Source organism: Haliaeetus leucocephalus, unplaced genomic scaffold (genome assembly GCF_000737465.1).
Source record: "Haliaeetus leucocephalus isolate CR32 unplaced genomic scaffold, Haliaeetus_leucocephalus-4.0 Scaffold267, whole genome shotgun sequence".
Lineage (NCBI taxonomy): Eukaryota > Metazoa > Chordata > Aves > Accipitriformes > Accipitridae > Haliaeetus > Haliaeetus leucocephalus.
In genome coordinates, this window is record NW_010972703.1 from 74604 (window position 1) to 95958 (window position 21355).

Sequence of the window (21355 nt, forward strand, 5' to 3'; positions counted from 1 at the left end):
CTTCCCCGGTCAAGCCGCGGCCACTGCACCGTGCTGACCAGCTCCCCGTGGCCCTCGCATCCCCGGGACACACACACACCACACACAGCCCCTCGCTGCCCCCCCCCTCCCCCCCCGCTCCATTTTTTGGGGGGAGAAAAGGGGTTTTCTGGAGGGAAAAAGTGTTGGGAGGGAGGGGAGGGGGCATCTCCGGGCTTTGCCGACAGCACCTCCCAAGCTGGAGACTGCAGGTAATGAGGAGGTTCGGTCTTTGGATGTGGAGAGGGAGCAGAAAATGGCTCCTTTTTCTTTCTTTTTTTTTTTTTTTTTTTTTTTTTTCCCTTCCTTCCCCCCTCCATCCTTCCCTTTCCCTCTCCTCCCATCCCCTCCGGCTTGCCTCCCCAGGCTGCCCGCACACACACCAGCCTTAAACTCGGTGCCCGGATGCTCTCCATCCCCGGGGAGGGGGGAAAGATAATTTAAAAAAAAAAACAAACCAAAACCCCAGCCCCGTTGTCCTTCTGCAGGCGTCCGTCTGTCCCCCCTCGCTTCATTCGGGTGGGTGGGTTTCATTTTTGGATGGGCTGTCGGGGGGGGAGGGGGAGCAGAGGCGTTTGTGAGGGCATGCGGTATTGACCCCTTTATTTTTATTTTTTTTTAGCAGGATGGCAAAGTACCAGAGAATAAATGAAGCGGGCTGAGATGCTGGTGGGGGCTTCAAAAAAAAAAAGGGGGGGGGGGCAAAAATCGCAGGAGGAATCTGTGGTCTATGCTTGAAATCACCCTTTTATTCCTGGCATCAGTAAGTCGGCAACAACCTTCTGCAAATCCACCTTTTCCCAGCCTACCTCCTCCATCCTCTGCAGCTGTAACAGCTCTGCTGCTAGAAAAAAAAAATAAATCAACCCACGCATTGAGAATCCTAATCCGCTTGCTGCTCACAGAGGAGGGTGAGGAAGGGGTCGGGGGAGTGGTGGTAATTTGCTTTTAAATGATTTTTGCAAAGGAGAGCACCAAACCCAGTTCCTACAGCTGGGAAAACTCATTTTTCCTGCTCCAGTACGGGTTCCGAGCACCCGAGATTTGCGTAGAGAAATAACTGGGTGATTTATCCTCTTTGAGAAGGAGGAGCGATTGCTATGGGTTTTTTTGGGGAGGGGTTCTGGAAGATTTGGGACAGGAGTCTCCAGGAAGAGGAGGAGCACCCAGGGTTTGGTGCAGTAGGACTTAGCTGTTAGGTAAAATCTGGGTGAAGATGAATTTTAGGGTAAGGATCTCTCAGCAGAGCATTGTCTGCAGGTTACAGAAACATGTTTATTGTCAATGGGCTGGGGTTTACCTCTTTTTCTATTTTTTTTAAGGAATCATGCTCTCTGTATTTCTGTTTTCCCCTTCTGCTTCCTCCTCCTCCCCATTAACTTTTTGGAAAAAAAATTGTTTAGCCAGATTTGATGGAGGCAGAGGGTATAAAGTTCCTGCAAGATTTGGGAAAATACGTAAAGGATGGAGTTTTTTATTAGCTGCCTGTCCCCATGCCTTACCCTCATTTTGTGATTCAGCTAAGCCTTTATATTAGATTATTAGAGAATAATAATCTATTAGATTATTAGAGAATCCACAGGTTAATAAAATAGAGGGTTTTGCATGAAGAGTCCAACTGATGGATACAAATCCATAGGATGATGGCTGGCAGTGGGTTGCACGCTGGGCTCTGCTTATGGGGGGTTACCTCCTCCTTGCAGGGGGGATGCTGGTCTCTGCTTACAGGAGGTTCCCTCCTTCTTTCAGGGGGTCTGGTGGCCCCAGCCATGGAGCCGTATGTGCTGCTCGACCCGCGACAGAGAGCACTGTATCGCGACGTGATGCAGGAGAGCTATGAGACGCTGATGGCGCTGGGTGAGGAGCCTACCCATACCGCAGCAGGAAATTTGGAGTGGATGGAGGATCTAGCTTGCTGGATCCTCACGTCATCATGGAAGGGGTGCTGGGGTTGGGGGGCTGCTGGGGAGGGCAGACCCTCCTGACCCATGTTGTTCACCCCCCCTGTCTTTTCCAGAATTCCCTGTTTCCAAGCCCGATCTGCTGTCCCGCCTAGACCATGGGAATGAACCTACAGCCCTGGATCTCCATGTGCCCAGGGACACCTTGGCCACAGGTGAGCCTCTGATTGCGCCTCAGCCACAGCAGGGAAAAAGCCTGGGTTCAGCTCCTGCAAGTGTCAAGGGCTTTCCTCACTTCCAACCTCTCCGCAAAATGGGCAAACCCCCACTGTAGCGGCTGCCACTGGTTTGGCCATGGCATGGAAGAAGGATGCTGGGGAGGAGAGACTGTAAGGCCAGAGGGTTATCCTGGCCAAAACGGAAATGCCAGACCCCCTTCCTAGAGAGCCACATTTCTGGAGGTACAGTGGAGGTGGTGGTGGATTAATTACCATGTCCATGTTGGTGGCAGAGAGGAGCGATGGGGATTAGAGATGTCTCTGCTAGAGATGCTTGCCTGGAAGAGTGTGTGAAATAAAAAAGGAGGAGGAATCCCTCCTTGCTTTCCTTTTTCTACCACCTTCCCATCTTCCCAGCCCTGGGAGAGACGATGTCTCCTGCCTGGGTTGTGTCTGTCTTTGTGCCCCACAGAGGATGGAGCAGGAGTGGAGCAGGAACCCCCTCGAGAAGAAGCTGTTGAGAAAGAGCCTGAAGTAGTGAAACCTGCAGGTGAGGAGCATCCTTCGAGCCCCGCCGAGGCTGGGGTGAAGGCAAGCAGGAGTGGGGGACTGGGGGAGACGGCCACGCGCCCAGGTGAGAGCCAACCCAGCAACACGTGTAGCGAGTGCGGGAAGAGCTTCAGCCACAAGTCAGCCCTGGTGAAGCACCAGAAGATCCACACTGGCGACCGCCCGCACGAATGTCCTGACTGCGGCAAGTGCTTCATCCAGCGCTCAGACCTCACCATCCACCAGCGGGTCCATACGGGCGAGCGGCCCTATGCCTGCCCTGACTGTGGGCGCCGCTTCAGTGTCAGCTCCTCCTTGCTCACCCACCAGCGTACCCACGCACCCGGCGGGGAGAAACCCAACCGTTGCCCCCAGTGCGGCCGCAGCTTTGCTGATCCAGGAGCCCTCGATCGGCATCAGAAGAGCCACCTGGGCGGGAAACCCTATGAGTGTGGCGTGTGTGGGAAAGCCTTCGCCTGGAGCTCCCACCTCGAGCGGCATCGGCGCATCCACACCGGTGAGAAGCCCTTCCAGTGTGCTGAATGCGGGCGAGCCTTTGCCTGGAGCTCCCACCTCGACCGCCACATGCGCACCCACGCTGCTGCCGCTGCCTCCGAGGATGAGGAGGACGGGGAGGCAGAGGAAGAGCCCCCACCACCCCCCCAGAAATGCGCCGACTGTGGCAAGCGCCTCAACCACCAGACGGACCCACAGCGCTTCAAGCACAAGGGCACTCAGACACTGCCAGCCGGTGCCGAACCCACTGGCAGCCCCCCGCGGCCCTTCCGCTGTGAGCAGTGCGGCAAATGCTTCGGCCAGAGCTCTAACCTCCTCAAGCACCAACGCGTCCACACCAGTGAGCGGCCATACCCCTGCCCGGATTGCAAACAGTGCTTCCGCTGGGGCTCAGCCCTGGCCAAGCACCAGCGCATCCATGCCCGGCAGCAGCAAGCCAGTGACGCCACCAAAGCCGTGCCGGCAGCCGCTGAGGAAGCCAGTGCTGGAGGAGGTGGCAAACCCTACCCGTGCGGGGCGTGTGGGAAGAGTTTCGGCTGGGTCTCGCACCTGGAGCGTCATCGCCGCATCCACACTGGAGAGAAGCCCTTCCGCTGCGGGGAGTGCGGGCGGGCGTTCGCCGTCAGCTCCCACCTGGAACGGCACCGCCGGGTGCATACCGGCGAGCGGCCCTACCGTTGTGGCGAGTGCGGGAAGAGCTTCGCCGTCAGCTCCACCTTGCTGGCTCATCGCCGCACCCATGCTGCCCAGCCAGGCCGGCCCCACGCCTGCCCTGAGTGTGGTAAGTGTTTTAGCACACCAGCCAGCTTGGAGCGGCACCGGCGGCTTCACCGGGGTGAGAAACCCTACCAGTGCGGTGTCTGCGGCAAAGGCTTTGCCTGGAGCTCCCACTACGACCGGCACCGGCTCACCCACACTGGCGAGAAACCCTTCTCCTGCGCCCACTGTGGCAAATGCTTCGGCCGCAGCTCCCACCGCAACCGGCACCAGCGTGCCCACACGCAGGGCGGCCCAGAGAAGCGGCACGTCTGTCCTGAATGCGGCAAAGCCTTCGGCCTCGGCACGGCCCTGGCGGCTCACCAGCGACTGCACGCCGCTGCTGCTGGCACCGGGGGCCGCAGCCCCCTCTCCTTGCTGCCGCCTGCCTGGTGGGAGGATGAGAGGCGAGGGGGGACACCCACCCCATCTGAGCTCTGGCCCGAAGAGTCCAGCTCTGTTTTCCAGCAGCACCCCGTGCCTTCCTCCTCCTCTTCCTCCTCCCCAGCCCCCAGGGGCTGGGCTGCCAAGGCTCTCCTGCCTCCCAGCATGGCATGGAGGCCTGGGGAGGGGGACACACTGCAAAGCGATGCCTCTGCCCCCCAGGAGCCCTGGGTTTCCCTGCCTCCGCCCAGCTCCTGAGATGGGGCCATGGGGACCGGTGGGGGGGGCTCAGAGCCACCCTGCACCTTTGGGGACACCCCAAGGCTGAGGTGGGAGGCTGGCCTGTCCCACTCCCTCCCCAACACAGGGTAGGAAAGGGCTGCTGCATCAGCTGGGGGGCCCCAGGATACACTGGGGTGGGGGTCAGGATGGGGAAGGGGGGGTGAAGTGGTGGGGAGGGGGCACAGGGAGGGTGAGTGGTCTGTGCCAGGGGTTTAGCAACCAGCATAGGTGCTTTGGGGGGAGACTGGGAAAGGAGGGACAAGGGAGGCTGGGGGTGGATTTAGGGGGGGCTGGGTGATAATTTAGGGTGGTAGGGAGACAACACTTCTCCCTATAACCCTCCTCATCCTCTGCCCCACTGTTGTGGTGAGGCAGAAAGAGGGGGGTGACACAGCTTGGGTGTATGGGAGGGGACCCATCGGTAAAAATCACCCAGGGAACCCCCTTCCACAGGGGGCTTTTGGGGGCAAACGGCTCAGAAAAGAGCCATGGGGACCTGCATTAGTCACCAGCTCTGCTGCATCCTTGCTGGGACCCCTCCCAAATGCTGCTTGGGTTGTGCTGAGGGCGGTTTAGGATGCATTGAGCTGGGAATTTGGCAAGCGTGGAGAGGCTGGGTTGCCTCAGCTTGAGTTAGTAGGTAATAAAGTAGAAGGTAGTTCAGCAAAAAAGAAAAACCCCTTCACGTGTCTCAGCGTGTTTTTGTCTTTGGAGAGGGAGAAGATGCTCGTGGTCTTTCCTACCAAGAAGCAGGGAAAAGCGACGGAGCCCGGGGTCAGTGCACAAGGAGAGCCAGACACAGGTGGCTGCCAGGTACCGGGCTCCCTTTTTATTCCTCGCCCCATGCCGGCACCTCCCACTGCCAAGCCCTCTGCACCCTCAGCATCTCGCCCTCTCCATCAGTGCAACGCAGCATCCCCTTCTCCTGCCTGCGGCAGCAAGGAGCAGATACAAATGACACCATATTTTGGCACAAGAACCAGCTCCAGGTTACCCCCATTGTTTCCCGGTGCAGAAGAGCACCATTTCCCTGGGGAAGAGGCTCCCTGTCACCCAAGATGTCCGTTTTCCAGGGTCTGTTTTGCAATAGGGCGCAGGCACCGTTCACCCATTGCTGCTGGGAGACATCAGGAAGGATAAATCCCACCCTGATACCTTGCTGGAGCAGCCACATCACCCACCCCAGTGCCACCCTCTGCCCCTTAAATGTCACTTGGTGTCCTTTGATTTGTCCCCAAGATGAGTTTTCCCTTGAGAATGATGCTTCCTCCCCATCCATCACACCAATGGGGGAGTCTCTGTCCTTCAGGGCTCCTCAACATTGCAGGCTCTGGGTGGCTTCACCAGCCCTGTGGCACCGTGGGTCTTCTCCGCCACCAGCCGTGTCCTAGAGAGGGGCAGCGGTTGGGGGGCAAGGGGGAAAGCAGCCTTGGGGAGGTGGCTACGGCGGTGTTTGGTGAGGTGGGAGCTCTGGCTGAAGGCTTCGCCACACTCAGGGCACTCGTAGGGCTTCTCACCGGTGTGGACGCGGCGGTGCCGCTCGAGGTGGGATGCCCAGGCAAAGCCCTTGCCACACTCGCTGCAAGTGTAGCTCTTCTGGGCGATGTGGCCCCGCTGGTGGGCAAGGAAGGGGGGAGCCTCACCGAAACGCTTGCCACAGTCGCCACATTTGTAGGGCCGGTCGGGGGAGTGGGTTTTGCGGTGCTGGAGCAGGTGAGCTTTTTGGGCGAAGCGTTCGCCACAGCTGCTGCAGGGAAAGGGGCGTTCACCTGTATGCACCCGCCGGTGCCGCTCCAGGTGGGACGCCCAGACAAAACCCTTCCCGCAATCGGCACAACGGTGGGTGCGCTCCCGCCGGTGACACCGCTGATGCCGTGCCAGCGCTGGCCCGGCTCGGAAAAGCTTGCCACAGTCACCGCAGCGGAGGGCTTTCTTGCCCAGGTGGGTGCGGCGGTGGCGGGCCAGGTCGGAGCTCTGGCAGAAGGTCTTGCCGCAAGCTGGGCAGCGGTGGGGCCGCTCACCGGTGTGGCTACGGCGGTGCTTGGCAAGGTGCGAGCCTTGGCTGAAGGCTTCGCCACACTCGGCACAGCGGTAGGGCTTTTCGCCAGTGTGCACCCGTTGGTGCCGGGCAAGGTGGGATGCCCAGACGAAGCCCTTGCCGCAGTCACCGCATTTGTGAGCTTTCTCGGCGGCGTGGCCTCGGCTGTGAGCCGCCAGCTCGGCGGCACCGGCAAAGCGCTTGCCACAGTCACTGCACTTGTGTGGTCGGTCACTGGCGTGGGTACGGCGATGCTGGAGGAGGTGGGAGCTCTGGCTGTAAGTCTCGCCGCACTCGGGGCACCCAAAAGGCCGCTCACCAGTGTGCACCCGCCGGTGACGCTCCAAGTGCGAAGCCCATGGGAAGCTCTTGCCACAGTCGGTGCAGCTGAACGGCCGGTCCCTTACTGGTCCCTTGCTGGCTGCCCCATGTAAGGGTTTGGCACATTCCAATTTGGGGACCACTGTGGCTTTGGACATCTTGGCTCCGCCATGCGGCATGGCTTTATCCGGGCGCTTTGTTTTCCGCCTGTTTGAGCCGAGGGTCTTCTCCCTCTCTGGGCTGCAGGACGAGTGCTCTTCAAGCTCCTTGCAGCTCTCCTCTGCTGCTCCTTCCTCCGCTGCTTTTTCACTCACCAGCCCCTGTGCTGCTGGGGACATGGGAAAAGGAGAAAAAGGGCAGAGCATGGCCTTGACCGGAGCAGGGGGTAGCATTTAAATTGACAGAGCAGGAACAGGATTCCCTAAAAAAATTGGTCTCCCAGAAAGGAGGAAGAGGGATGTGATGGGAGATCTGATTCCAGTTTGAACTGAGAACATAGAGATGCTAAGCAAACCCCATTGTCTGTATTTCCAATAATAATAAAAAAAAAAAAGCAGAGAGATCAATAACAGTTTCCTGCAGAAAAAAAATGAAGAAGAGGGCTGGGGTTTGGGGAAATCCCCCTCAAAACCTGCCTGGATTCCTCCTCCCCCCTTCTGATCCCTTTGCTTCCCTGCAAGAGACAGGAAAAAAAAGAGCAAGGAGAAACTGGGGGAATGTTCAAGGAAAAGGAAAGAGGATTTTGTGTGTTTGTTTACCAAGAGACATCAGTGTTTCGTAGCTCTCCTGCATCACATCCCGGTACAGGGCTTTCTGCCGCGGGTCCAGCATCACCCACGGCTCCATTACAGGGAGAGTCACTGGTGGTCAGGAGAATGAGGGTTTCTCCCTCTGTTCCTCACTCAGGGCTCCTGAAAATCCCCTGTGGGGAAGAAGAATCCCTTGAAATGGGGAAAATCCCCTGGGTAGTGCTTCTTGCTCAGTTTTTGATGCTTTTTCTGGGGATGCCGTGAAAAATACTGGGTTTTTTTCTCCCCCGGCTGCAACACACAGATGGTCCCTCCATTCAGGACTAAGCCTGAGACTGCATGGAGCAGCTTGGCAATGGGGGGGCAGGAGGTTCCCTGTTTTCTGCTCATCTTTCTGGCAGACTGCATCTCACAGCAATCTCTGCCTTCCTCCCTCCAGCATCCCAGTTCCCCTGGTCCTCTTCTTACTGGGAATCAGCCCTCCCAGGGTGATGGGTTATTGGGGGATGTGTCCCAGGAACTGGGCAGCATGCTCCATCCCTGGGGAGCCCTGGATGCACTGTCCTCTTCCCAAAGGAGCTGCCACTCCTGGGAACAACCCCAAGGGCTGGATCCTGCAAGCTCCAGCCCTGACGCAGCTCAGGACCTGCTGCAGAGCAGGAGCACGTCCCTGCTCAGGGTTTTTCCCCGTTACCTGGAGTCCCTGGCTCAGGACTTGCTGTCGACTGAGCCTGGAGCTGCCTCCGTAGGCCTTTCCCTGGGTGAAACGTCCTCCCTTCCCAGGCTGAGGCTGCAAGGGGGGGCAGGATCCGCAGACCCCCCCCTTTGCACCCCAAGGACCGCCAAGCCTCCCGACAGCAGGGCACAATGGAGGCGATGCCGGGCATGGCTTTGCTCCGGAAGCCCAAGCCGGTATCCGGGAGAGAGGAGACGCCAAGAACAGGATCCTTAGCGGCAGCGTTTACCCAGAGCCCTCTAGAGGTAACCCAATCCTGGCTTCCCCCCCATCCCGACCCTCCCCGCAGGCTACCCAGCACCCGTGGGGGGCAGAGGGGACCCCACTAAAGTCCTGCCCCATCACCCGCATTGCCCTTATGCTCTTCCCTTTTACCCAGCAGTTTTGGGAGAGCCCTAACCTTGCTAGGAACTCTGCCGGGGGGATTGTGACAGCAGCAGCAGGGATATTTTGAGTATTGCAGCCATGGGGAAGCATGGGAAGGTGATGGGGGTCTCTCTGGGGCAACAGGGCTTCCCCCAGGTGGGAGAGGGGGACACTAGGCTGGTTGCCCGATCAGCATCAGTGATGGGAGCTGTGCAAGCAAGAAATTAGGTTTTCCACCTGGAAAAGTGGTCCAAACCATGTTTTAGTCACGTGGTTGGTGAAAACGGGTTGTTTTTCCCCAAAAGCTCCAGGCTCAGGAATCATGCGCTTGCGGGTGGGAAGAAGGGGGAATTTCCACTTACCAAGTTATCCCTTCTTGTTGCTGGAGGAGGAGATCACGAAAGCCAAGGAAAACAGAGCCCTGCGAACAAGAAGATAAAGAATTGCAGCAGGGGAATGAGAGGAGCCTGGATTTCTGCCTCCAGGAAAGCCCAGGAGATTTGAAGCCACACAGACGCTCTTCTCTACGGTGGGTGCAGGTGTTTGGGTGGTGGTTTAATCCCTCCCTGGCTGGGAAAAGCCAGGAGTGGAGGGGAAGCAATAATTTTCTTTCAGCTTGCTTTGGAAAGAGCGCAAGGATGGGGAATTTTCCCTAAATCCTGCCTTCCCTAATGCACGGGTGTTTAACCCCTGCCTCCCCAGCGAAGGAGGGAGCGGAGCTGATTTCTACAGCTTGCCTGATCCTCTCTCCCTTCTCCTTCACTCCTCGGCTGGTGGCAGTCGACGAATGTCCCCAAGGGATGCTGTGGGACCAAGTCCTGGTGCTGGGGGACACCAAGCAACCCGGGTGGCTCTGGGAGTATTGCAGCTCAGCTGGGTATGGGAGAACAGAGGAAGGGGCTGGATCCGCTGGATGCTGAAGGCAGAGAGGGGAGAAAGGGACCCTCCAGGGATCCTGGTTGTGCTCCAGGCAGGGGCTGTGGCAGTGGGTGGTGGTGTGGGGCAGGCAGAGCCCTGCCTGCATCCCCCAGCCCATGGAGGCACGCCACAGCCCTCTGCTCTGGGGGTTTGTCCGCACCAAATCCTGAGCCAGAGGCTCCAGGTGATGGGCTCGGGAGGGAAGGAGGGAGGCAGAGACCCACCCGGGATGCCCTGTCTCCCAGTCCAGCCCCAGTCCCTTTACTGGGACCAGTACAAGGAGCAGCGAGATGGAGGACCAGTCCCTGCCCTTGGGGCTGCGCCACGAGAGGGCGTGGGGAGACCAGAGCTGCTCCCAGGAGCTGGCTCTTCCCTGGTGATCAGAGCAGGAGATTGCTCCCAAGAAGGTGGAAAAAGCTGAGCTTTGTTGGGCAAGGGCTGGCTGAGCCCTCTTGTGTCCCGAGGGGAAAAAGCCCCGCAGGAATGAAGGAGGCTGCTTCTTCTCTTGCACAGATGCCTATGCAAAGGGCACTGCCTCGGTTTTTCCAGGGTTTATCCCAGCTTTTCCCCCCCAGGGAACAGCTCAGTACCAACTTCTCCCCCCATAGGCTCCAGCAGAGCGTCCCTGTCACTGCCAAGGGGGACGGAGAGGGACATGGCCACAGCAGAGCCGGCACAGGTGAGGGAAAATCTCTCCTTTGGGGTGGGCAATTGCATTCCAGCTGACCTGAAACATCAGTGCCAGGTACCTTCTGCCTGGTCCAGTGGGGCTGTACAAGCTGGTCTGTGACCATAGCTGTGGGTTATCGCCTTCCTGCAACTCCTTTTGGACCAACAGGTCCCCATATACCGGCGCAGATGGTCAGGGTGCAGGAGAGGTGGTGAGGAGCAGAAGGTGGAGCCTGTGGTGGGCATGCTACAAGGCTGAGCCTTGGATGCAAGATGCCCACCTCAGAAACACAAGGAGGGTGGAAAGTCACAGCAGGACATGGGGTTTTGCGTCTCTACGTGACAGGAAAAGGCACAGAGAATAGGGTGGAGAAGTTGAGCCCAGCCTGGTTGAGCTCCTTCAGCTCCACCATCCCCATCAGGTATTGCTGGGTGTTTAACAACCCTCAGTGTTTTCCAGTTCCTATTTTTCCTTCCCCATAAGCTTAGCCAGCTGCTTTCTGAACCCGTGTGGCCCTTCAGCATCCGTGATGTCCTGCAGCAAGGCTTTCCACAGCTTAACTACACCCTATGCAGAACAATACCTTGATATCTCTGATCCTTGCCAGCATCCTTTCTGGCTCTCCTGCAGCTCTGCTGAACGTAGCCTTGGCTCCTCTCCCAGCTGGCTTGAGCTGACCCATGGCAGCAGGTGCTGAGCTGGGAAATCCTTGTTGTTCCAGTGTCCAGTGACCTTCAAGGAGGTGGCTCGGTACTTCACTGATCCTGGCCAGCGGGCCCAGTACCAGGAAGCCATGCAGGAGAGTGCTGGAAATGACTCCTCTTTGGGTAAGGACGCACCTTCCCTCCTTCCTGGGCTACGTCTTGGGATTGGGTGGACACAGGGGATGCTTCTCTAGACTTTGGAGGTGAAGGTGTCTTTCCCCATTGCTTCTGGCAATTGTGTTTCCCCCTTGGGACACATATTGGGGACCCATAGCACCCTCCATCCCCACCTTCTTCAGAGGAGCACATGCTCTACCATGTCAGACCAGTGGTCCATCTGGCCCCATGTTCTCTCCGGCCATGGTGGAAGGAGATGCTATGTCAGAGAACAAGGAGAGACACCTTCCTCAGCTGTGTCCAGCCCTTGCATCATCCTTTCTCCAGCAGAGCCCCCAAATCTTCTTGTAGTAGCTCCTCAAATGCACTCAGACCCCTGCTCTGTCTCAGGAACCAGCTCTGCTGACCCCCAACCTGACAGGATCTCCTCTGGGCTGGAGTTGGAGGAGAAGATGGGGACCCCAGCTCCCCAGTACTCAGATGCAAGGCCCTTCTCTAACAGCTCTTCCATAAGTGAGGAACTGGCTTAAATAACCTAGAAAGCATCTGGGAGAAAAGCAAAACACCTGGGACTTCTACTCAGGCCCTAAGACAGACAGCCTGAGCTTAGTATCTTCTAGGAGAGGGGTCCCAGAACCTCTCCTGTTCCCTTGGGAGACATTTTGGGTTCCAGAGGTTTTTAAGAGCTGGGGTTTGAAGCTGAACTTCAGCCCAAGCTTCACCAGCTGTCCAATGGTCAGTGTTTGAGCCTGAGCTGAAGGTGGAGCTCACATGATCTTTCTTCTTTCTAGGCTTTCCCCCTTCCATTTTTTCCCCACCCTGCTTCATCAGTGGGTTCCCTTTTCCACCCCAGCCAGGGACTGACTTGTCATGGTCTTTTTCTCTTTCCTCTGCAGAGGATGGGATGGTGAGTGGGAGGAGCGACAGCACTGCACATGCAGACCCAGACATCAAGACCTGCCTGGAGGACATCTCCCAGCACCACAAGTCAACCAACATCCACCAGAACTCCCAAGAGAAAGGCCGAGAGGAGGTCCAGGGTCATCCTGGGAGGGAAACTCCAGGGACATGCAGGGAATTGCTGTTCCCCCATAGCTTTCACTCCAGGCATAGACCCATCCCTCATCCCACCAGTGAGAAGAGCTTCCATCCCCAGAGACGGGGGTCCCAGCACCCCTGCCCTGACTGTGGGAAAAGCTTCGGGGTCTTCTCCAACTTGCTCCGTCACCAGCGGAGCCATGGTGGGGACAAACCCTACAAATGCCCTGACTGCGGGAAGGGTTTTGGGCACAGCTCGGCGCTGGTGACGCACCGTCGCATCCATACGGGTGAGAAGCCCTACCAGTGTGCTGATTGCGGCAAAAGCTTCAACGTGGTTTCCAACTTGGTGCGCCACCGGCGGAGCCACACTGGGGAGAAGCCCTACAAATGCCCCGACTGTGGCCGGCGTTGCAGTCAGCGTTCCCACCTGGTGACCCACCGCCGGTTGCACACAGGGGAGCGCCCGTACCCATGCCGGGAGTGCGGGAAGAGCTTCAATGTCAGCTCTGATCTCATCAAACATCGCCGCACCCACACTGGGGAGAAGCCCTATGAGTGCTGCGACTGCGGGAAGCGTTTCAGCGGCAGTTCCAACCTCATCACCCACCAGCGGCTGCACAGTGGCGAGCGGCCTTACACCTGTGCCGACTGCGGCAAGGGCTTCACCATCAGCTCCAAGCTCATCGCCCACCAACGGACGCACAGTGGTGAGCGACCCTACAGCTGTGCTGACTGCGGCAAGGGCTTCAGCGACCGACCCCACCTCATCCAGCACCGCAGTGCCAGCTGGCGGGAGAAGCGCTACAAGTGCTCCGAGTGTGGCAAGGTCTTCACCACCAGCTCCTACCTCCTCACCCACCAGCGCAGCCACACTGGGGAGACGCCATTCCTCTGCAGCGTGTGCGGCAAGAGCTTCGCGGTGGTCTCCAACCTGGCGCGGCACCGGCGTGTGCACACTGGGGAGAAGCCGTTTCGGTGCGGGGAGTGCGGACGGCAGTACAGCCAACGGGCTCACCTCACCACCCACCAGCGGGTCCACACTGGCGAGCGACCCTATGTCTGTGAGGATTGTGGGAAAGGCTTCAATGTCAATTCGTCCCTCACCAAGCACCGGCGGGTGCACACTGGGGAGAAGCCCTACCACTGCCCCGACTGCGGGAAGAGCTTCAGCCAGAGCTCCAATGTCATCACGCACCGGCGGCTCCACCACGGCCACGGGGTGCACCAGCTCTGTGCATGAGTGGCTCCAGCTCCCGCACCATGCTGGTGAAGCCTAGTGATGCTAGCTCAGCCAGGAGGTCTTCTCCAGAGACTGGAAGTCAACCAGGACTTTGGTTATCTTGGCACATGCGGGAGAGAGAAGAAAGACCTGTGTATCGGGGGGTATGAAGGGAAGGATAGGAACCAAGCATGGCCACCATCAGCAGAAAACACCAACTCTGGGTGAGGTTCCTCCTGCTCTGCTTCCCTTCCAGCCAAATTAGTCCAGGGCATCTCCTGCTCTCACCCTGCCCAAACACAACAACAAAAAAAGGACCTTTGTTTTTCCTCGCTGCTCCAAACTCTCCCCACATCACAACATTTGATACAATGGGCCCAAGGGCTGTTTCATCTCCCATCTGGCATTCTCCTCTCCTCCAGTGATCTGCTAGTAGTGATACCAGCTTCAGGAATAAAAGGTGGTGTGATAAATACTAGTTGTGATCTCTGTACGCATATGGGTGTGCACCCACAGGGAGTAGAGACGCATGAGCCCCACAGCCCCCTTTTACTTCCAGGCTTGCACAGGAGGAAGTCCCCGGAGCCTCAGGGGCCCCAAAGGGGCTCCAGCAGCCAGCAAGTAGCAAGCCCAGGGGCCAGAGGCCACGAGGGTTGGTCTCCTCCTACCACTCCACATCACTTTGGATCCCGTGGTGGGGAATCCTGAGCTGGGAGGGTAAAAATGCCAGGGGAGGTCACTGATCCCTCCAGATGGGCCCAAAGTGTTGGCCTTGTTGGCTAAACTCAGGTACTCAGGTGTCCCAGAGCTGCACAGACACCTGGAGCTATTTGAGCTCTGGCCACGGCAAGGTAAGCAGCCATTTCACTGCCCTGCTGAGCTGCAGGCTGTCCTTGCAACCTTACCTACTCCTGTTTTAATGTTGGGGTTTTTTGCATTTGAGCTGTAAGGCCATTGGGCTTTGTCTGGAGAACATGGCTAGGGAGCTCCAGACAGCACCGGGCTTTGGTGTGGCAACCACCCATCTCCCACTTCGTTGAACATTGTAACACACCAAACCCATAAGCACAGACTTCCTCTACCGCAAATAATCAGTGGCAAACCCCACCATTTCTCCCTCCTACTCAGTACCAAGCCAAGATGAGTGTAACTTCAGGTATGGCTCAGAGACCATGGCCCTGTTTCCAACCACGGCAAACCTCCCCAGTGGATCGCCAACCTCCCTAGACATTTGGTGTGGTCTGAGATAAGGATGGCATCTCCCAATGGGGAGCAGTCTTTCCCTGCAGGTGCCAAGGTCTCAGCTCACAGCTGCATGGAGAGGGTCTTCAAAGAGGTCAAGATGGACTTTGGTGGTCTCCCACCAGCATCACGGGGGGCTGATTAATGTAGTCTTATATGGGCAGGATGCTGAAGATGCTCCCATCCAGGAGCTGCCCTCCAAATTACCTCCTGCAGGGTACAGGGCTACTGGTGGGATGCCAGGTTTTGTGGTCATCTTTACAGGAATGATATTTAATCAGGCAGGTGAGAAAGACTCTGAGTTTATTCTCTTTTTTTCTCCTCTTTTCTTCTTCTCCCAGGCATGCAATGAGGGGGACAAGGAAAGATATCCATGGTGAGAGGACAGGTCCTTGTTACTCAGTTCATGCAAGAGGATCTGCTGGGGATGGAGGAGGCAAAACACACTCCATCTTCACCTTTCATAACCTTATCCACAGCAGCCTGTAACTCCAAGGTACCGATGAAGGACCCCCGGCGTTGCCTCCTCTGGTGGAGGGCTTTACTGCTGCAAAAAATAAACTTGCTGCAAATTTGGGGGTAGGGGTGGGTGTACATGGGAGGCAGGAAAGATCAGGCTGTGGCAGGATTAATTCTTGAGGATGAGGAGGGTGAGGAAGGCTTTTGGCAGTGTCAGGATGGCCGAGTGGTCTAAGGCGCCAGACTCAAGTCATTGCTTTCCCTGCCCGGGGATTTCTGGTCTCCGAATGGAGGCGTGGGTTCAAATCCCACTTCTGACACACCTTTTCCTTCTAACAACTACAATTTTTAATATTATTTTAAAATAATTCCCCCATCACTCCTGCACCCGAGTTAAGGAAAACGCCGATTCTCTTCCCCCCACCCCCAACTACTCCTCCTTGGTCCTGTACCAAACTCTACTTGCAAACTGCGCCCACCCGTGGAGAAAAAAACACGAGGATGAGGAGGGAAAGGAGGTGGCAGCGGGGTGCATGCTGCTCCGTGGGTCTCTGGCCTGCAGGGGGAGGCGGGAGCAGCGCAGCCGCCCCCTCCTCGGGGTCTGTCGTGACGCGGACACGCGTGGGTTCGCGGCGGCAAAAAATTGTCATCACTTCTCCGGTGGTCAGTATTCGGCGCTCTCACCTCCGCTACACCGGTTCGATTCCCGGTCAGGGAAATTCCTTTCTCCCCCCGGCCCTTCAAAAAAAAAACCCCTTTTTTTTTTTTTTTTTTTTTTCCCTCTGATGATATCAATAATAGGCTTTTCCACAGCAAATTCAACCCTCGAAGCACACACACAGCGATGGCAAACACCACCTGTTAAGTCTAAAAGCCAGTTGGCACCCTTGCTGCACAGCATGTGGCCAGGCTGATCTTGGTTCTTTTTAAGAATCGCTGCTTTAGTTGTCATGGGTAACAACTTGATGAGGGATGGGTTTAGCAGAACTGGGATATCACCATCACTACCCTAGGGTAATTTAGACTGGTGGGACTTTTCCCCCTGCTCACAGCAATTCCCATTATCTGCTAGTAATTAAAGTCCATATATTCAAATATAACCATCTACTTGCAGCAAGGAGGCCATGAAAGCCTGTATTTTTCTAAGATAAAAGCCTCTTACAGATCCTCACCAATGAAACACTAAGCCACAGCCCGACCCCTCATCATCCTTTCCTGCAAAGGAAACCCCTGACACCAGCAAAAGCTGCTGCATTTGGGCTTTATTGCAATACCATGTTGACTATTTCATTCAACAAACTCCCCACTCCACCTGGTACATTGCTCAGTTCTTCCCTAACTGGTCGTCTTTCCACGCATCCAAACCTCAAGGGGAGGAGGATGTTTCCTCTAGTGCCTTTTTCTCAAGACCACGGTGGGCACATGCCTCCCCCCCCTTTGGCACCACGCGCTGCAGGGCGGCTTGCACATGCGCAGGGCTGATGAGAGGATCAGCAGCTCTCTCTCCGCAGCTGCTCAGCCTCGCTCAACCCCTGCTCATAGTTGTCCTCCATGAAGCTGATCGTGAGCCTCTTTGCCTGGTGGGAGACGAACCATCTGTCACGCCTGATCTTGTTGAGCATCTTGGTGTTGATGGTGTGGAAGAAGCGTTTTGAAGTCCTTTTCCTCTAACACTTCACCTGGCCCCAATGCTTCCTCTGCTTGGCCAGAGACCTCCTGGCATGGCTCTTCTGTCTTCTTCCATGCTGGGGTCCCCTTTCCTTCTGGGATCTCCTTCCCTGCTGGGTCCTCCTTCTCCCCCTAGCAGACGCCATGGCTCAGCCTTGTCCCTGCACTGCCCAGACCCCTCAGTGCTACAAACACCCCCACCTTCCCCGTTTTATGCAAGTAAGCATGCAAATGAGGGGCAGCTCTGAGCCCTACCATTGGCCAAGTGAACAATTTCCACCCCCAAATTCATAATGGGTAGAATCCTGGCCAGTGTGGGGCACTGGGATCCCTCTTGGCCAAGGCAACTAGGCGTCATGAGTGCCTGCAAGATTTGAAGACCTCCAGGACACCCCACCCCTCTGGCATGCTCACCCTCCCAGTGGAAATATTCCACCCAATCTAAAAAACTAGCATTTGTTTCTCAGAGTATCGCCCCAGTCTCAAAAGTTTTGTCTCAGAGTCGCACAACGCACAACTGAGCTGAGTACGTGCAACACGTGTCCTGGGAGTCCTCTGGGTGAGCAGGAAATGAATGACAAGAAAATCTTTTGAAAGAGCATCTTTCCTCAACAGAGGTGCCTGCACACCTTAGACCTGTGTCTTCCAGCTTGAAGACTCATCATAGCTAATTACTTAGTTAACAAGTCCACGCAGATACACCCTAGGTTTTTCCCTCCTCATGCTTTACATACATAGCTCATTTTTCAGATCCACATGTAAATGCTCATACACACACCTCCCATGTTTCTTTCAAGTTCCTCCATCCACTGTCAAAAACACAGTTGATGTCCCACACCAACATCTACCTGCTCTGATTCTGGATGACCAAACCCTGACTTTTTCTCTCCTCCCTTCATTAAGAAAAAACAACATTAAAACCAGAAGACAATTAGTTGGAAGAAATACCAAAAAAACCAACCCACAAAACCAGAAGGAATTATTTGGAATTGTCCCTTCTTCCCTCATGTGACACCAACTGATTCAATCTGGTTTTCATCCCTCCCACTGGCCTTCTGCAAGCTTCATGTTGTAATTGGTTTCAAGTGGAAACTCGGTTTCCAGTAATCTGCAGTGAAGCAGCAGACAGGAACATGGGAGGAACTCCTTTTGCAATTGGTGGTATGCATTGCTTATACTCAGACAATAAACCCTATAATTTGAGGTTGATCCTAGAGCAACTTGTTAGGACGTGCATTAATCTAGCTCTTATAAAAACAAGATGAAACAAACTGCTGTCACTCCAAAATCTCCAGCAGTCCTGGGAATATGTGTACATACTGGTTTCATCATATAATCCCCAAATCCCCCGAGAAGTATCATTGCTTCATATGAAGAGATAATACATATTGCTGGGTTTTCAGCATAGACACCCACAGGTATCAGGAAAACTACCTGGTAATCACAAGCTACTAAAAAATCAGACACAAAGCAAGGGGGTTTTTTTCAGAAAAGATAATGCCTTTGCCTTTTCCAAATGTTAAGCCTGAATCAAACCGGTCACCAGTGGCTTAAACAATTTGCAAGCACCATGCCCAAAAGACTAGAGTCACCCAGAGGGAACTTAATTTGTAACTTCCTGAGAGCATGACTTCATGGAAGGGGTAACACATGGGATGTCCATGCAATGCTTTCAGTCCTGACCTTGTCATGGTTCTGCAATCCACTCTTCCTGGGCATTATTTAAAACAGTAGACCGATGTAGCATCATGGGTGGGCACCACCACCTGATATTTCCAAAGGCTCATGTCCCTTTGTCACAACCCAGCCAGCACACTACCCTGCGTAGTGCGGGAGGTCGTGGAAAGCTCGAAATCCCTCAGAGTAGATTAAAGCGAAACACCACCAAACAACCAATCAAATTGTTTATTGAGCACAAACATAAACAAAACTGAAACAATCATGCGATAACTCAAGAAATTGCTGTCTGCCAAGCAAGTCACAAAATCAAAGGGAAAAGGGGAGGGGAGAAGTTTACTCGATTTTACCAAAATGATTCAACACGAAACTTAAATTCTATGGATGAACTATTCAGATGACTAACGTCATCAAACTATGTACACAAAGCAAGATAAATGTGGCAAGAAAGAGCAAAATAAGGTGCTAGCTGCCAAGAGAAAAGGAAGAACAAGGTAGAAAAAAGAGAGAAAGAGAGACAGAGGTAAAAGGTATCACCACCCTAGGATCCAGCGATCCTATAATAATACCAAAGCTGCACTGTCCTCTCAACCTTGCTGTCTGGATGGCTGGGGAAGACACCCGGACATCTAAAGACCAAACTTTTAATAGCACAAGGGAATGAGTTTGCTTCTGCTTTGGTGCACATAGCTCTGGGCCCCAACACAAGGAGAACAGAAAACATTGCAGTAAAAAAAAAAAGGGGGGGGGGGGGCAGTGGTGGGGTAGGGAGGATTTCAGTAAGAAAATAGTATTAAGAAGAGCCAATCACTAGGGAGGTTTGCAAAACCATTTCCGGCAAAACGCTTTTCAGGGGAAGCCCCTTCTGTGACACTGGTATCTACCTTGAATGCTGACTGGTGATCTCAGCACCAGAAGTCTGGGAAGTATTGAGTTTCATTTCCTCAACCAAATCAGCACATAGTCTGATTAACTGAATGTCATGGTTTAACCACAGCCAGCAACTCAGCACCACACAGCCGCTCACTCACTACCCCGCCCCAGGGGGATGGGGGAGAGAATCAGGGGAAAAAAAAAAGTAAAGCTCATGATAAGAACAGTTTAATAGGACAGAAAGGAAGAAAATAATAACAATAATGAAATGACAATAATAATAATAAAAGAATTGGAATATACAAAACAAGTGATGCACAATGCAATTGCTCACCGCTAGCCAACCGATGCCCAGTTAGCTCCTGAGCAGTGATCCCCCTGGGTCAACTCCCCCCAGTTTACATACTGGGCATGACTTCACACGCATGGAATATCCCTTTGGCCAGTTTGGGTCAGCTGTCCTGGCTGTGTCCCCTCCCAACTCCTTGTGCCCCTCCAGCCTTCTTGCTGGCTGGGCAGGAGAAGCTGAAAAATCCTTGTCTTGGTCTAAACATTACTCAGCAACAACAGAAAACGTCAGTGCGTTATCAACATTCTTCTCAGACTGAACCCAAAACATAGCACTATACCAGCTACTAGGATGAAAATTAATTCTATCCCAGCCGAAGCTAGGACACTGAAAAATACAGTCTTTAAGCATAAGGCAAAGGATAAAGGCATGAGAAAGTTTGGAGGGGAAGGGTAGTTTGTGGTGGGTTTATTTAATTATTTATTTTAGGAACAGACCAGCCAAGGTGCCTACACAGAGTAGAGTATGTCCATATGGTGGGTAAGATGTGGTCAACCAGTGAAGGGATGGTTCATGGTGCTTTGGTAGGTCAAAGTTCTCCATTGTGGGAAAATGCTGGTACAAATCACGGAGTTTTTGCCATTTCAGTGAGGGCATCTGAGCTCTGAGTTTCCTCTACAATAATGAAGACAGTATCAAACCAAAATTGCGCAACACTTAACACAAAAGTGTCCCATAGATGAACTGTTGTCTGGAAATACCCGTTTCCATCGCTAGAAAGGATATTTTGGATGCTAGCTCAGAGGTCTCCCTGGGATGCAGAATAAAACCTGTGATATTTAGATAGATTTAAATGGATGCCCCTTTGTGCAGTACAAGGGAAAAAAAAACCCAAACCCAAACCTGATATTTCACTGCTGTGAAGCTCTCTGCCCTTCACAGGGAAGGGTGCGGTCACTCTTGACTTTTCTGATAATCTTAACACTCCCGGAAACATGCCATAGACTGATGGCTCATGTCCAAAGCTGGTAAGACCAGTGAGTAAAAAGAAAAACACAAATCCAAACTACAGCAGAGGAACAAACCACATGTTCAATTGCTGGTTCACCTTCTTCCTTCTTATGACAAATCAGACTTGGCCCTCTTCCAGGGTGTACTGATTGGGGGGACTTTTTTCAAACTACCAGAGCTAGGTTGGTTTTTTTTAAGCCAGGGTATAAAATGAAATCATATCTCAGCAGAGGACTTGTCTTCCTACTGGAACAATGTCTAGGATCGGTGAGTGACTCTCGAGCTCTTCTCGCTGTTTTTTTCTGGTTTTCTTTCATCTTCAGTGCTTGGGTTTTTGGAGGGGTTTTTCTTCCACCTGGTAAAACATCTGCCTTTTGTGTCACCTCCTGACAGCATAACCACAAACCTCCCTTTCTTCAGCTAAGGTATTTCACGATCACCTGGAGCTCAACTTTGCAGCACTGTGGGCAGTGGGAGAACTCCCTTGCAAGTCTGGGGAGTGAGGTGTTCCTAGTTGTGCAGGGAGAGATGGAAACATAGGCACAAGCTCAGAATCTCCAGGCACCTTCCTGGAGGACACCTCCTCCTCACACCAGGTTTGTGGTTTTACCACATCTACCCACAACACAGGAA

General features: G+C 54.4%; 1 protein-coding gene and 1 non-coding gene across 2 annotated transcripts in view; both read left to right on the forward strand.

Moving 5' to 3' along the window:
* Positions 1-1787: 1787 nt before the first annotated feature.
* Positions 1788-21355, forward strand: part of ZNF473 (zinc finger protein 473) — a 157479-nt gene continuing 137911 nt past the window's right edge. The window contains exons 1-6 of the mRNA XM_010569295.1: positions 1788-1875; positions 2036-2134; positions 2610-3282; positions 3448-3641; positions 3696-4203; positions 12480-13495. Of these exons, the coding sequence (XP_010567597.1) occupies positions 1788-1875; positions 2036-2134; positions 2610-3282; positions 3448-3641; positions 3696-4203; positions 12480-13495 (2578 nt within the window). The remainder of the gene's footprint in view (positions 1876-2035; positions 2135-2609; positions 3283-3447; positions 3642-3695; positions 4204-12479; positions 13496-21355) is intronic.
* Positions 15417-15524, forward strand: TRNAL-CAA. Its single transcript has 2 exons — positions 15417-15454; positions 15479-15524. It is a non-coding gene; the product is annotated as a tRNA-Leu (tRNA).